The following is a 16,108-nucleotide window of genomic DNA, read 5'->3' as shown; positions in this document are numbered from 1 at the left end:
GCTGTGGCTCTACCCGGACGATTTCCTCCACCATGACCCTGAGCTCCTCCTCCGAGAACCTGGGGTGTCTTTGCCGTGCCATGGGGTGGTGTAGGTGATGTGTGGAGTGTGGGGTGATAAGTGTGCTGATATGTAGTGGGGTGTTGTGTGAGGTGCGTGGAAGTTCTGTGGGTGATGGAGTTGTGTGCCTGTGGATGCTGTTGTTCTTGCTGGTGCTGTCTCTCTAGGCCTTCTGTCGCAATTGTTGACGTAAGGGTTTGTGGGTGATGAGGGTGTGTGTTTTATATTGTATTGGGTGTGTGTATGTGTATCAGGTGTGTGTATTTTGATTTGTCCAATGTGGCTGTGTTTTTTAAGTGTGTGTGTATTTTGAGCGCGGCGGTGTGTACCGCCAATGGAATACCGCGGTTGAAAGACAGCCGCGTGGATTCGTGGGTCGTGATAGTGTGGGCGTATTTCTGTTGGCGTGACGGTGGAGGTTTTGTTTTCGCCAGTATATCACTGACCTTTGGTGTGGCGGACTTGTGTGGGTGTCTAGATTTTGGCGGATTCAGAACTGTGGGTCATAATTTCTGTGGCGGAATTCCACGGCCACCACGGTGTGTTGGCGGTCTTCTGCACGGCGGTAAGCGGCTTTTACCACCAATGTTGTAATCAGGGCCATAGTGAATAGACGTCTGTTCCTTTTTGGTGATTGGGTACGAGCTCTATTGCTTGTTTTTGTAACAGTGCTTGGACCTCTATATGTAATAGGTCTAAGTGTTGTTGAGACAGTCTGTGCATTTTTGGTGGCACATCTGGAGGGAATGCTGTGAATTCTATGCAATAACCATGTTGGATAATTGATAGGACCCATGTGTCTGTTGTAATATGTGTCCAATTTTGGTAGTATGTGGATAGCCTCCCCCCCTCTGGTGTCAAGTGTTGGGGTGTTGTGACAAGTCAGTTTGCTAGGGCTTGGTTTGGCAGGTTGGAATTTTCCCCTTCCTTTTGGGAATTGCCCTCTATATGAACCACAAGCCCCCCCCCCCTCTGGTATTGTGATTGATAGGTGGGTCTGGTTTGGGAGGTGGAAGGTTCAGGTGTTTGTTGCCGAAACCCCCCTCTAAATTGTGGTTTCCTAAAGGTGCCTCTGACTTGTGGGGAATAGAGCGTGCCCATGGCTTTGGCCGTGTCTGTGTCTTTTTTCATTTTTTCAATGGCAGTATCGAATTCCGGCCCAAACAACTGTTGTTGATTAAACAGCATATTTAACACCGATTGTTGAATCTCTGGCTTGAATCCAGAACTCCGCAGCCATGCATGCCTGCGAATGGTTACAGCCGTGTTGACAGTCCGTGCTGCCGTATCTGCCGAGTCTAGTGCGGACCTTATCTGGTTGTTAGATATGGCCTGTCCCTCTTCAAGTACTTGCTGAGCACGTTTTTGGTGTTCCTTGGGCAAGTGCTGTATGATGTCTTGCATCTCGTCCCAGTGTGCCCTGTCATAGCGTGCAAGTAGGGCTTGTGATTTCGCAATTCGCCATTGATTGGCTGCTTGTGATGCCACTCGCTAGCAGAGTTTTCTAGGAGGTGCAGATGAAGAAAAGTGCAAACAATAACAATACCGTTGACAACAGGTAAGACTCAGACTGAAACTGAGTTGAAGCAGAGGCGCACACGTTCAAACTTGATCGCGGACAGAAAACAATCTAGCAATAAAGTGGATGCCTATGTGCTTTATCACTAAGAGGAGGAGTCACTCAACTTCATGACTCGAAAGACTTCTTCGAAGACAAACAACATGCACAACTCTGGACCCAACAAAAAATGGCAGGAGTATGCAGAGAATGTGTATCTACCGTCACTCATGCCAAACATATATTTAATGTATTAAGCTACTATGAATGATTGTGTCCCAAATTAGATGTGGTTGCTTATTTATGCTATGCAATTTAATTTTACGTAATTTGCACCCACTCACACAGTCAGGAAGGCACTTACACACCCTGTTACACTCCTGCAGAAGAACTAATATCCCAATCAGTCATATAGATAGACAGTGACTAACACACTCAGTCACATACTCATAAAACCGTCCACACACACATTTATTCTCCTGTACATCCACTTACATAGTCATTCACACACCCATGTAGGAACTGTCACACCCACTCACACACCTATACAGCCATTCATGTACACAGCACTCAGATCCTCAGTTACGCGCGCACGTACCCACCCATACATCCAATTGTATACCCAGTCACCCACCCATGTATCCACTCACATACCCTGTCAGACAGCAACAGAGGCACTTACACATCCACTCACACACCTACAAAGCACCTATGCATCCACCACTAACAAAGCCACTTGCACACCCAGTTACACACCCAAACCCCACTAACACAGCCAGTTACCAAGCCATACAGCAACTAAATACCCATTTAGACACCTAATGCATTCACTAACACACCCAGTCACACACCCACACAGCTACTTACACATCCAGTGGCATTGAGGCACTGATACACTCACACACACCCAGTTGCCCCCTTGTACAGCCACTCATATACCCATACACAAATACTTACACAGCCTGTTACACATTGACATAACCACTTATGTAGCTATGTACTTGCTTAAAGCATGCAATCTAATAATATGTAATGTAAAGTTAATTGTATTCTATATTTGCTATTTAGATATCTACTTGTGTTTAAATGAGGAATCGAAGCTGAAATGGTGAGGTGCAAAAAAACTCAACAATTTATGCTTGGTGACAGCATCCATAAACTGGACAACAGATCACACTGCTGATGCAACTGGCAGATTGTGTTTGCTACAATGAGTGACCATGTCTTGCAGTTTTTACTCCTCCCCCCCTACACACACACATGCACACATTCTATCTTAAAATCTACTATACTTGTTCTGGGTGTCACTTGCTAAGTTCTTGACACAGACTGATCAAACAGCATCAAAGCGATAAGTATTTGAAAATTGTACTCATCTACCCTCCCTTTAAGGATTGGTACAAAACTTGACATACCAATAGTAAACTAATCCTTCTTAGCTTCTGCCACATTTTGTACAGAGTCATCACACAGAGCAAACCAGAAACCAACACTGTTTAACACCACTATTAAATTGCCCCTCCTAATTGGTGTGCATACATTTAAAAACACCAATAGCAATCTGAATACAAAAAGTTTCTGCCAAATTTCAGGCATATTTGTCAAATGGTGTCAAAGTTGTAAGCTAATTAACTAATGGTTGTTCAGATGACAAAATACACTAAAGAGTTAACCTGTTAAAATCCTCCCTGGCACCTTTTCTAAACATGGAATAACTCATAAGGGATTTGCACCAAATCAAAAAGGCACGCTTTGAGTAAAGTTCTACTTTAGTGCCAAGTTTGATGTAAATCCATTCAGCGATTTTTCGCAGTCTTTTGGCACAATCTCCTATGGAAACTAAAATGGGAAATTATTTACTTTGTCACCTCCGCCCATTCAATGTTTTTCCCATTGATTCATCTTCATGAAACTCCACATGCCGCACCTTAATATACTGGAAGATTTTGTTCAAATATCTTCTTGGGTTCAAACGTTACAAGCAAATAAAAAAATACCTTTTCAATGGCTAGTTCTATGACTGTTAAGAGGAAGCAGTCCAAAGGCCGAGTTCTTTTATAAGGTCATGAAACTATGAGGTGACTTGTAATATTCGTATAAACAGGGAAGGTGCTGGGTGGGAATTAAGGTTGGCAGGTAAGGTATTTTCTTTCCACATCTGCACTGGGAGGAGAGGTCATGTTATGTATTGCCCCCATTACCCATCTGCCTGTGCACTGCAGTTGAATGCAGGAGCAGATTATTCTGGTGGCCATACAGAACATAAAATTATAGATGGCTAAAAAGTGAATTACAGGCATGCTTTTCACCATGGGGTTCTGCATGACATCACAGACAACTCCAGCTTTGCTCTTATTGTTTATTTGTTGTCACTCAGAACCCTGCATATAAAAACATTCCAGCAGTTTACTGTTATCTATCAATAATTCTTTATATAATGCTTCTGTAATTTCCTTATGATAGGCAATTTGTAACACACCTAGTCACCTGTTTTAAGTAAATGATGTAGCTACTAAACTGCCACAATGTATTATCAACCTTAAAGTAGCAGATGCAAATAATTAAAGTAAAATGCAATATTTCAAATAGTAGGAAAGAAATAACCAAGTAAGGAAGAATAAAGAGATGAAATCTCACTGACCAGAGGAAAGGCGGTGGGTAGCAATGGCCCTAGTCAGCAGCTACAGCACAGTCACTTCAGAGTTATGTCTGAACATGCAGCCAATCGGGAAGTACTTGTGGGAGCCAAACATCTCCAAATTAAATTAACCAAATCACCCACTAAAAATTTAGGTTGAAATATTGCAGGGCTGAACATAATTTGGTAAACCCATCTTTAAAAGAAGACAGCAAGGATGGGACATCACTGGTATCCTGCCAAAACCACCTTTTAAAGAAGAAGCCTGGCAAGAGTATTCGCTTCCTGCCTTTTTTCTACTTTGAACTCTTCATGTTGTCCCACTGTTTGGGCATTCCATCATATTGGTGTCCCCAGCAAAGGGTGAACACAAGCAAGGACATCACCTGTTTGGGCCTGTTAAGGGCAGACAAGGACATCACACCTGCTTGGGCCACTTAAGGCCCAAGGAGGGCTTTGAGCCAGAACCCTTGCTCTAGTGAAACAAACAAGGTAAGATATAATCATGTGCCTCCCCCAACACTTCATACCGCCAAAGTCCTCGATTACACCCAGATCTAGATGGCAGAACATTCATGTAGCATTTGTACAACACATAAACCCAATTTGGTGCCCATCCTAATTACTACCACACACCCTCAAACTACAGAAATCACATTCTAACTCATTAGTACTCGCTCTGCAGTACTCCAAACACTAGACATTGTAGATATCTCCACCTACTGCAAGCTTGATGCCCTCTTCATCACAGAAACATGGCTTACCTCCAAAATCCTCGCACATCCAAGATGTCCTTTTTCTGATAGGCTACAGCATTCATCGTATGGACTGCACGAATGAGAACGGAGGAGGCCTCGCTGTCAGTCATAATTGCTCCTTGACCTGCACTCCAGGCATTCAAGTAACACTTACTTCATGGAACTGATGACATGCCATTTCATAATCTCTGTAAACAAGACCGTCACTTTCCATTTCATCTACAGAGCTCCCGGGAACAAGAAGGACTTCACTGATGAATTATCAGTTCTCCTCACCATTTTGATCATCTAACTTGCCCACACCACCATCTTGGGTGACGTTAACATCCCAGAGAACACAAACTCAAAATAAACAAGAGATACCTCCCTGAATTTAATAAATACATGTTGCTATCCCAATCTCCCTACTCAGCGTCCTACCAACAAAGCAAAGTCAATCCAAAATAAAAGATCAAACATTTAGATCCTTCCAAGACTTTTCCATGGAAAATCTAATACTTTATAACATCTCTCACCCTTTAGCTCAATGTCTGAATTCAACAACCTTCTAAACAACTTCAAAACTTCTTCTGGAAAACGATGTGAACATTCAAGCCCCAATTAAAAAACTCAAGTCCAAGCTAAAACTTTACCAGTCTGTTACTAAAGAACTTGCTGACAATAAATGATCCATCCGCAGATAAGAAAAAAATGGAAGGAAAACAGAAGTCCAGATGAACTCTTCATGATAAAGAAGTCACTCTGCGCAACATACAGACCTCATATCTCATCTCATCATCCAAAGCAAATTACTATGCCAACACCATCAAAGAGGTCACCGACAAAAGAGGGATTATTTTCAAGCTTTGCATCAACCCCTCTGCTGGACCCACGTATCCTTCACTCCACGGAAAAGGGAAATACAATCAATCTCTTCTTCAAGGACAAATTATAGAAGATTTAACAGCATACTGACAACATCAAGCCTAGTAAATCATTTATGATGTACATTCCCGCAATTGTCATCCTTCAAATAAATATTTTGAACTTTTCTTATTGACATATTCAATTCCCTCAAAGGCACTACTTATGCAGATAATATCTTATCCTCATTTTCGACAAACCTATCTCTGGCAAACTCTCCCACCCCTGCCCACCACTGTCAATGCTTCCTTCAGTCAAGGCATCTTTCTAGAAGCTCTCAAGACAGGCCAGATCTTCCCACTCCTGAAGAAAACTACATCAGACCCTGATGACCTCACTAACTACCACACCATTACTTGCCTCCAATTCAGGGGCAGGATCATTGAAAAACATAATTTGTTACTAACTGCAGAATCACATCAATGCTCATCATCTCTTGCACAACTACTAGTATCATTTTACATCATGCTGCAGCATGGATACCTCTACTGTACTCATTTCAGACAATGCAGTACAGGATTCACCGGCACTGAAATTTCCTGATTCTCCTTCTAACCATTCAACCAACACTACTTTGTCACATGAGCACCAACAAGCCCCAAAAGATCGCTATCACTTGCAGAGTCCCCAAGGGTTCCCAAATGTCCTCTGCCATCTTCAACCGCTACTTGTAGCCTCTTGGTGCTCTATCCACAGCTAACAACATACTGATTCACCAATATGCTGATGATACACAACTCTGCTTGAAAGTATCTTCTGCTTTAGATATCTAAAGCTTGAAACACTGCCAGCTTATCATCCAGACCTGGATTTCCAGCACCTCCCTGAAGCTCAACCCAACTAAGACAGACTTCCTGTTAATTGCCAAGAACAAAAAAAATGAAACAGTACAAACCTGGCTCAATCACCTCAACCATGTCACCTGGATTTACTCTGGACACCAACCCCACTCTCAAGAAACACATAGGCAAGGAAACAAAGACGGTTCGGTATTAGCGCTATCTTTGAAAGAAAATGATACTGTTTCTTCCACAAAGAGACTTCAGAACTGCTGTTCAAGCTCATTCATAGTCCTCTCATATTACTCTGCTGTTTTTTGGCTAGGTACATGCAACAGAAGTACTGCATATTTACATACAAACGTAAAGATGTTGAATAGAAGTTCCAGAAGTAGCTTCATCTACTATGTTTAAATCAACATAGATGCATGACAAGCAGCTTAATGTCTTGAGAGCCAAGCACAGGATCGAAACCTACCACGATCTGCTACTTGGGCTCAAGCAGTCTGCGCCACAAACGGAACATTTGGTAACACCTAAAGAGTTAATTCTAAAAGTAAATAAAAATGCAATTATGTGCCCTGAAAACTACAGCATTTCAGTACCATTTATTAACTACTTGAAGGAGAATCTGTTCGAGGAAATTGTAGACAATGCAGTCTGGCAGAGGACATCAGCACTGTTGTTTACAAAAATCCTCATGTTGATGTCAAGATTCTATACAAAGATGAATAAAAAGACACAGCTAGCAACATAAAAAAATGATAGCTGGTTTGATAGTGAACACAGTGTGGCACAATCACCCAGCTGGGAAGGAATCTCTGAATAATTACAGAAGGAGTACAAAATGCTGTTGAAGAACTAAAAGAAACACGCCCAGCTTAATGTCCAAGGGGAGGGAGGAGGCAGTCCTCAAAAAGATACCAGAAGACTTTGGGAATTCAAGTGGGGACCAAGGAATGGGAGAAAAGTGTTGAAACATTGCACAAGAGCAATAAGGAGCAGAAAACTGATAGACAAAACAAAGGCTGGCCCACCAATGTGATAAGATCCAATAGAGGACTGCTCAATGATTAGCCAGCAGACAGAGGAACAATGGAAATGAACCTGAGCCTTGGGGAAATGGAGACCAGTCACGGAAGGCATTTCGAGCTTGAAAGCAAACAATCCCCCAGGCCTAAGGGAGTTCTACCAGATCTCTATCTAATCTGGATGCGAACATCAGCACTGGCCTTATACCTTTTTCAACGTAGTCTACAGCTGTGGCAACGACTCGATCTTGGAGATAGGTAATAGTCGCTCCATATATAAAAATGGCAATCACCTTGATCTCCTACAGGGAGCAGGCAAAGTTTATGGGAAGCTCCTATACAGTCAACCAAAGGACAAGGTGGGAACAGATAACATATAACTGTAACCCAGGATGGTTTGGGGAAAGGCTTGAGCAACGTCATCCACAATGTACACTCAAGGCAAGAAAGTCCATCTCTATATAACTGTTGGTGATCTAAAGACTGCTTTTGACTCAGTAGATCAAAATCTCCTATAGACAGAAAAAGCTGGACACAGCAGTCCAAGTGCTGAAAGCTCTGATACAATTATACTATCATTCAATAGCTACAGTCAATTAGGTTATGGATGGGCAATACACTTAATACACTAAAATAAAGGTAGGTGTCCAACTGGGATGCAATCTGGCTCACTGTTAATTAATAGATTATCTACTGGATATGATGCTCGATACCCTTCCCCTGGGAGTAGAAAAGGCTTCATCACTGTCCTTCGCCGATAAAGTTGTGCTTATCTCTCTTATCTAGCTGTCAATTCATTGAGCATTACAGCACTTCACAACCTACTAGCATGTAAAGGAACCTATGGCAACTACTATGGAAACAAAGTCATGATTACGGAGCAGAAGGTCCCAGTAAGCAAATATTTACTGTGAATGGGGTATTATTCAAAAACGTTTCAACCTTTGATTACCTAGGCATTCATCTGACAGTTAACTAACATGGGTCCAGCAAAGACCATGTAGAATGACCAAGGACATGGGAGTGGTCCCCCACTGTAAAAGTAACATAGGAGGATAATTAATTTGAACAGTTTTTGAGGTTGAGAAAATATAAACCATTGCACCCACAATACTAAGAGCAACTCTATGAGGATAGGCCAAAGTTCCAGAAATACAGAAAATAAAAAGCTGTTTCCTTGTAAAGCACTTACTACTGGGTTCAAGCATTCAGCCAAAGGCCTTACAACAGCAACAAGGGCTGAATCCAATAGAAGATGTAATTCCACTGCCCCCTTTCCTACTGTGGACCAGGCTACACATGAAGCTGCATGTTAAGCTGAATCTAAAATCATATCACGAAGTTCAGGGCATGATTTGTTTTGCAGAACACCATGGAAAATGCACATGAAACAAAACATGAAAGTGATAGGCTACGGCTGATCTCTGGGGAAAATCCCAGTAATAAAAGGGGCAAGTTCATTGGTAATTAAGACAATCTACAGGTACACAAAAACAAGGCATATGATCACCAGCGCTAATTTAGGAACAATGCTATGGAACTATCCAGACATAGGCATAGAACCCTACTTTTACCTAATCAAGCCTGAGATACAACAATCCTCATATTTAAAATTCAGGCACAGATCACTACCTACTGGAGATTTGCAAAATGATTAACCAATGAAGTAAATACCGGCCAGTGCACCTCTGTCATGGGAGGGCTCGACACATCCAGGTGTTTTTGGTCTTTCACAAAATAACTGTAGCCTTACGAAGGCAAATACTCTTCTAAATATTCAAACGACATAGAAAGAAAATTGTCAGCAATGGAAGTGCACCGTGCATTCGGACCAATTCGCCCTATTGGAGCTTATATTGTGTCTCCATGGCAGTTCACAAGGTCCAGTTCTGAGAGGACAAATTAATGGTTCAATAATACTAATCAAAAGATTCAGTTGAACCTAACGTTTAAGTATGTATGTCTTTTAACTTAACTTTTTAACAAACTAGCTAAGCTACAATATACTGTGATTATTTTATGGCATTTAGCTGAGTTGATAAATACATTTGATTTGATTCAAATTTATTATTAGACCAGACTTACCAATTTAATAATTAAATTGATATTGCGGTTTCAGGTTTCTGCTCCTCCACAAAACCGGTATAAATGTTGTTAGCAACCTGGCACTAGAGCCCCCCGTTTGGGGTGTCCGCCAGGCATTGCAGTGCCAGCTTGGTGTGGAGCATTTCCCGATGATGATACTATTCATCCATTGTGATGCTTGAGGGCTCTTGCTCCCGAGACCAGTGGTCCCCTAGGATGATATGTAATTTTTGGAATAGTGTACTTTATATATTTGACTATGGTTTGGGAGATTGTACACTGGAGCACTCAACCTCCCGGTCCCTCCCCCAATCTGTTTCTTGAGATACAACACAAGTAGCCATATTCAATTAAAGACACATCTACTAGGTTCTGTAGGTAGGTATGTAAGTAAATGAAATAGCCTAGATAATAGTCATTCAATCATTAGTATTAGCAAACCTCCCTCCCCCATACATGTTCAACCATGCAATATAAATGAGTACTTGAGGTGAAGGGTATCTCTCAGCTTACCTCTTGAGCATTGAATCTTAAAATGTCCTTCATGTACGTGGGCAACAATGTTAGCAAAGTGTAGAAGGTCCAGTTATAAGAAAAATGTGCTACAATAATTGCCCAAAGTGGCAAGGAAGTTATCATGGCTCCACATGGTATAGATTTTTGTGTAGAGAGCTGAAAAAAATTAGAACACGCATAGTAGGTTACACTCTGGAGCTCAACTTTAAGAAATTATTGACATGTACTATAACTTTGCAAATGTAAACAGAAGTGCAACTGCTGATTATGCAATTTTAAAATAAGGTTGAGTATTCAACCTAGCACATAACTGGCGCAAATATTTGTAAACTAAATTAAAAAAGATAAGGCAGAAAGTACATGGTCTTAAAGTGCACAAATGACAGGGGGTCTTAATAAAAATGAATCTTGCTACTGTGTGTCCACAAAAATACTCACCAATAGGTTTTCAAAGTATTTAAAAACTGTTTAAAAATAATTGCAGCAGTGCATGGTCACTGCTATGTTTATGTCGATAAACATGCAACAGAAAGAAACTTAGAGCGTGATACATTATATATACCTCTACATATTACTTTTAAAATTAATTTTATTTTACATCGATTTTAACTGAAAAGAACAAAGAAAAGTCTAACTGAATACCACAATTTCGACAGTGATCAAGAGAACTACAGTGCATTTAGCATCATGCCTTTGAAAGCAAAAGACTTTCAAAATAGCCCAAAAGATAAACTTATCGTGAATAGTAAAACATAGCTGTCTAAGGAGATATGGGAAGCTCCACGTCCCATTCTATACCAGTGACTGGGAATTGGGAAGGTAGAGGTAAAGAAGGAACAGCAGGGTGTTAAAGAGCAAATACAATTGGCGACTACGAAAAGGAGCACCAATCGAGACTATAGTTAATCTCAAATGAATTCGAAGAATGACAGAATGAAATGTGGACTCATGCGAATCTACGTTCATGTTTCCTGACAGTGGGCTGGGCAGGAAGAGCATCTCTCACATGTCACCTTTTTAATACCATCCAAGAAGGAGCGTGCAGGCTCTTTCTTTGTGAATATGTATGTTTACTCTTTTATAGTGGGCTGAAGGCAGTCCACATCTGTTACAATCACATTACCCCTCATGGGGTCCTCCTCATCCCAGTCCAAACAAATGAAGAGGACTGGGACGAGGAGGACCCCTAATCGGGGTAATAAATATTATTGGTAAGTAATGGAACATTCTGCGGAATCATATTGGTTATTCAACTGTATTTTATTATAGAAGCTTCAAAACAAGCCAGTCAACACATGTTTCGCCCCCTAGATGGTTTATGCATGTGGGACTTTCTCAAGGCATCTTGCATTATGAATACCAGAAAAATAACCTGGTTGCTTAACATGAACCAGTTTCTTTTAAATAAAGGTGTTGTATTGATCTGGCCTTCCACTTGTCAACACTTGTAGCCTCATTTTGTCTCATAATCTCTAAATAATCACCCACATGGCATTTTGTACAAAATGTATATTCATTCTTGACAAAGCTTTTACACTGTGACTTCATATCGATTATGGTGCTTAACGCACAGACCCTAAATTCAGGAATGCTTTCCATAGCCACTTCCATAATGGCAGAGGTGTGTTACAGGCATCTATTCTGTGACTTTCCTTTTGCGAATTCTGGTCAGTGGGCATCGCTATACTACAGAACGCCGATTTTTGCTTTCATCAAGTTAATTGGCCCCGCGAATATATTTCTTAGTAAATTCCTAGTAAATTACAAGGGTAATGCATTGATGAATCTCACTAATAACCACTCTGTTTTTTTTATAGATCCTACTCACCCGCAGATTATTTATGCCTAGGAGCCTACTGCAGTTCTCTGTGGAAGGCAGTGAGCAACTTAAAACACATCTGCACCTGTGCCTTTCGTCTAGTGTTTATGACATACCGTTTGCTGCAACACTTCTTACTAAAAACATTTAGGGCCTGCATAAATATCACCAGGAACTCAGAAAAAAAATCAATTCCATGAGGAGCGCCAAGAAATCCAAATATGTGAGGCGATGAGCTCATTATCCCTAGCCACCATTACGCCATCGCTTACCGGAAGCTCTAGAAAACAATCAGGTTCAGAAGTGTTAACCGGCTTCAGTCAACTAAAACGCCCCTCCTTTAGTCCCACAGCAGACTTCTTCAACCACCCGGGGCTATGACACTTTACGTGTATGTCTAACCAAACAGTGACCTTGTTTACCTTTACCAGTCACAGACTTCACGTCCGTCCTCTTTGTTGGGTGAAGTCGGAACTCTATGCCTCAGTGACATCATCCTGGATCACCGTGAGGTGCTGAGGTGAAAAGGAATGAGGCTTTTCCCTTTGGGTTTGGGGTGCCTTCCCTGCTCTAACCACCTTGTAGTCATAAGAGATGAAGCATTCCGGATAAAACTCACCCACCGTCTCTTTAAGCCCCAGAGTTCACAGGGCAAATAAGTCAAACAACCATCTTAGAAGATCACGGCTATGTTCGAGCCTGGCAGTTTGGAATATTAGTTTAAATTTTTTTTTTTAAAAAAAAAAGAGTTTTCCTATTAGCTGTTCGGGTATCATTGCTTACCTATATTAAGTGGAGTCATGGTTCCATACTGAGCTGAAATAAGCAATGTGTAGAGAAAGCAAACATAGGTTAGAGATAGAGAGAACAAAGGAATGGGAGAAAACCTAATCTTGTTTAAACCATGCAAAAAATACGAGGTATGCAGGTAAGTCATTTGGTTGGTGTGATGAACTATGCAAGATAAATGGATGAAAGATACAGGATGACTAGAAAATCAATGGACTGATGCACATTGTTGTCTCTTTAGTCATACAAAAGGGCAAAGTTATGCCTTTCATTGAATTTGCCCTTGTTACTACGGCATGAGCTGGAGGGAGAGGAAGGGGTACACAGAGACAAAGATGGGTCTTAGCTGTCATTTGTTGTTCAGAGAAGTGGATAAAGTTGGCTCAGAAAGTGGCTTTTCCAAAATCTCTTGATTATGATTGTGCTCTTTGGGATCAATAACAGAATCTACGATGGGAGGGGTTTAGGGTGGGGAAAGGTGTAAGAAGGCCTCCGTGGACATGCATCAAGGGCAGTGACCAACAAAAAGTAGAACAGATTGGTCATGAGCAAGTGCTCAGGTTCTACATTATGAGTTTCGTTGATGTGTTCAGGTCGTTGTACAGATCATCTAATTTAAGGCTCTTGCATGTAGGTGGCCTGAAAAAAGACCAATTTGATCCTCGCTTGTCCCTAATGATCTTGGAGAGGGCAGCTGCAGAAGTTCCATAGAGGCAGACAGAGTGATGTCAGGAGGGGCTGACCCTCAGGCAGCCCTCACACACCCATCCCTGCATAAAAGACACAAGGAGCTGCAAAGTGGGGAATGGAAGTGAAGAAGAAAATGTCAGTCTTCACACTCAGAGCATATAAGAACACGTTTGGAAGAGGCATGATATCAGGATGTCAACCAGCCCTCCGCTTTGATCTGAAGACAGAGAAGCAGAGCTATTCAAATTGAAATATTGCTCCTCCTATACTTAGATAAGGTGTGTCTTTCCTGTCCAGTATGAAATCCCGCTTCCTCAAAGGTAAACAATCAAAGGAAAGATCTGAAATAACTAATTTCTTTGGCACAATTGGTCTCACATATTAACAGCGTATTTGCAGGCACTGTTTTAAAATGGACCAAACACACTTCAGCAAGGTAAGGCTACTCACAGGGTAGCACTCTGAAAATGTTGCTGAAGTAATTAAACTTCTAAAACCATTGGTAAAAAGAAGTGCTCATGGTTAGGACAGAATGGCCATTCCCACTATTGTTCGTATGTGATTACGGTTTTTGATCCAATTGTTCCTGGCAATGAAAAGCTTTGTCAAGGTCGCTCAATCAGTGCAAACTGTCTTCAAAATATAACTCTTCAAATTGATGCATTAAAGGATACAAGCAATTATTGCACATTGTCAATCTTAAAGCCATTTGGTAAATGTTTTGCAAAATGACTGCTTGTGACCGGGTGTCCAACCAAGACATAATTTCTCAAACCCAGTCACAGTTTGGAAGAAAAATGTTACATAGCATAATGGTTCCCATACATATGGCAAACAAATCTTTGGTTAAAAAAATAAAAAATAAAAAAATGGCCATGCATATACTGAGCATTTATTGACTTGGCCTCAGCCTACTACAATGTCAGACAACACAGTCATATGCATATATGGCTAAATGGGTTTTTGCCTGGCATAACTCCATGACATATGTCATGCTAGCTGTGAGTTTCCAAAGGTACTGAAAAGACTGAATGTCTCAGTGGGGTGAAGCAAGAACGTATTCCCTCTGGATAGGGTTCTGAAAAAATTAGTTTGACCTCACCTAATCTGTGGTAGAAGCACAGCTCTGCTTTTTATTAGGCTTACGATACAGCCTTCCTTCAAGGACCACTATGCTATCAAGGACTTTCAGATTAGTACTTAAAAAACAAGGGTTATGAAATTCACTAACTCACAGGGGACAAAATACACTAAATATAACTTAAGAAAGTATTTTAGATATGGAAGGCAAAAATGACTACCTGGCAGTTCTCACTGAATTTGCACGCACCAGAACAGAAACAATCAAAAACTGCAGCCTTTGCAATAAACAGACAACTTTAACTATAGCGCCTATTTAATTATGTCATGTTGCTTATATTACCAAAGTTGTCAAATCCATAACATATGATAATATATATCTGGCTAAATTTGTGGACAAAATATGGAAACACTTTCTGCATGAATTACAGTTGGCAAACACTATGGCATTTATGCAGTATATTACCCAGACAACGAATATATTATGTGTTTAATGGAGCAGGAATGTCTCCTGCCTGGCGAACAGTCATGTTCTCCTGCCTTAAGTGTTCAACTGTGAGTATCTGGAATCCTTTTTTAGGTCGAGTGCAAGCATTCTCCCTCGTGTATTTCATTTGTTGGTTACTGTGTCCTTTAAAAATTCTTGCTCGCTAGTGGTCAGTTCTTCCTTTTTCTCTCTCCTTTTTCTGTTTCAGAGCAGTGACCAAATACTGGAGTATTCCACTTAGGTTTCTTTATCTGTTGCTGTGACTGACTATGTTCGTTATTTCTTTGGTGCTCCCCTTTCACTGTGGTTGTTTTAGGCTGGTAGCTGTCTGCGTTTTATTGCAGCATTCAGTTCCTCTCATGTCTTCCCATGTCGCTGACATTTGTTTTGGCTTTATTCCAGTGCTGTCCTTGTTTACCTCTGGCTCCTAAAATAAGCTTATTTTACAAAAAAAACACCTTGTTGTTTAGCTCACTGATCAAGGAAGCCACAATATGCCCTTTCTGGTAGAATGCAGCTAAACCTAGAAGCAATGATGTGAAACTTGCTTAGCCTCACATCTCATCTCAAGTCTCTCTCTCCAGGGCCCCTCACGCCAGCACTCGCAACATCGCACACAGGGCATTGCTTATCTCCTTTATTGGGGCCATAAATCTTCTCAGGCTGCTCTTCTCGTTGAAATGTGACTCAAGAATGCTTGCAAGACTTTTCATTCTGTTAAAATAAAATAAAAACACCTTTGCAACCTTATTTTCCAATTTCTGTTCAGATGTTTACACAACGTGAGGTCATTCAGTCATCTCTTCTCTCCTAAAGGGCTTGTGATTTATGATGTCAGTAGCCGCCAGTGAGCACCAATACATGGCAGGAAAAGATGAAATTATGAGACAAGAATGACCAATTTATGTAGCAAGA

The 16,108-nt window shown here is 41.1% G+C and overlaps 1 protein-coding gene across 2 annotated transcripts in view; it reads right to left on the bottom strand.

The window, feature by feature from the left end:
• SLC17A5 (solute carrier family 17 member 5) overlaps positions 1–16,108 on the bottom strand; it is a 354,543-nt gene that overhangs the window by 145,762 nt on the left and 192,673 nt on the right. For both annotated transcript variants that reach the window (XM_069235678.1, XM_069235679.1), the window contains exon 7: positions 10,326–10,484. In XM_069235678.1, coding sequence (XP_069091779.1) covers positions 10,326–10,484 — 159 coding nt within the window. The remainder of the gene's footprint in view (positions 1–10,325; positions 10,485–16,108) is intronic.

The sequence above is a fragment of the Pleurodeles waltl genome, chromosome 5, assembly GCF_031143425.1.
Source record: "Pleurodeles waltl isolate 20211129_DDA chromosome 5, aPleWal1.hap1.20221129, whole genome shotgun sequence".
Lineage (NCBI taxonomy): Eukaryota > Metazoa > Chordata > Amphibia > Caudata > Salamandridae > Pleurodeles > Pleurodeles waltl.
Note: the sequence above shows the minus strand (reverse complement) of the source record. Positions and strands in the feature narration are given on the sequence as shown.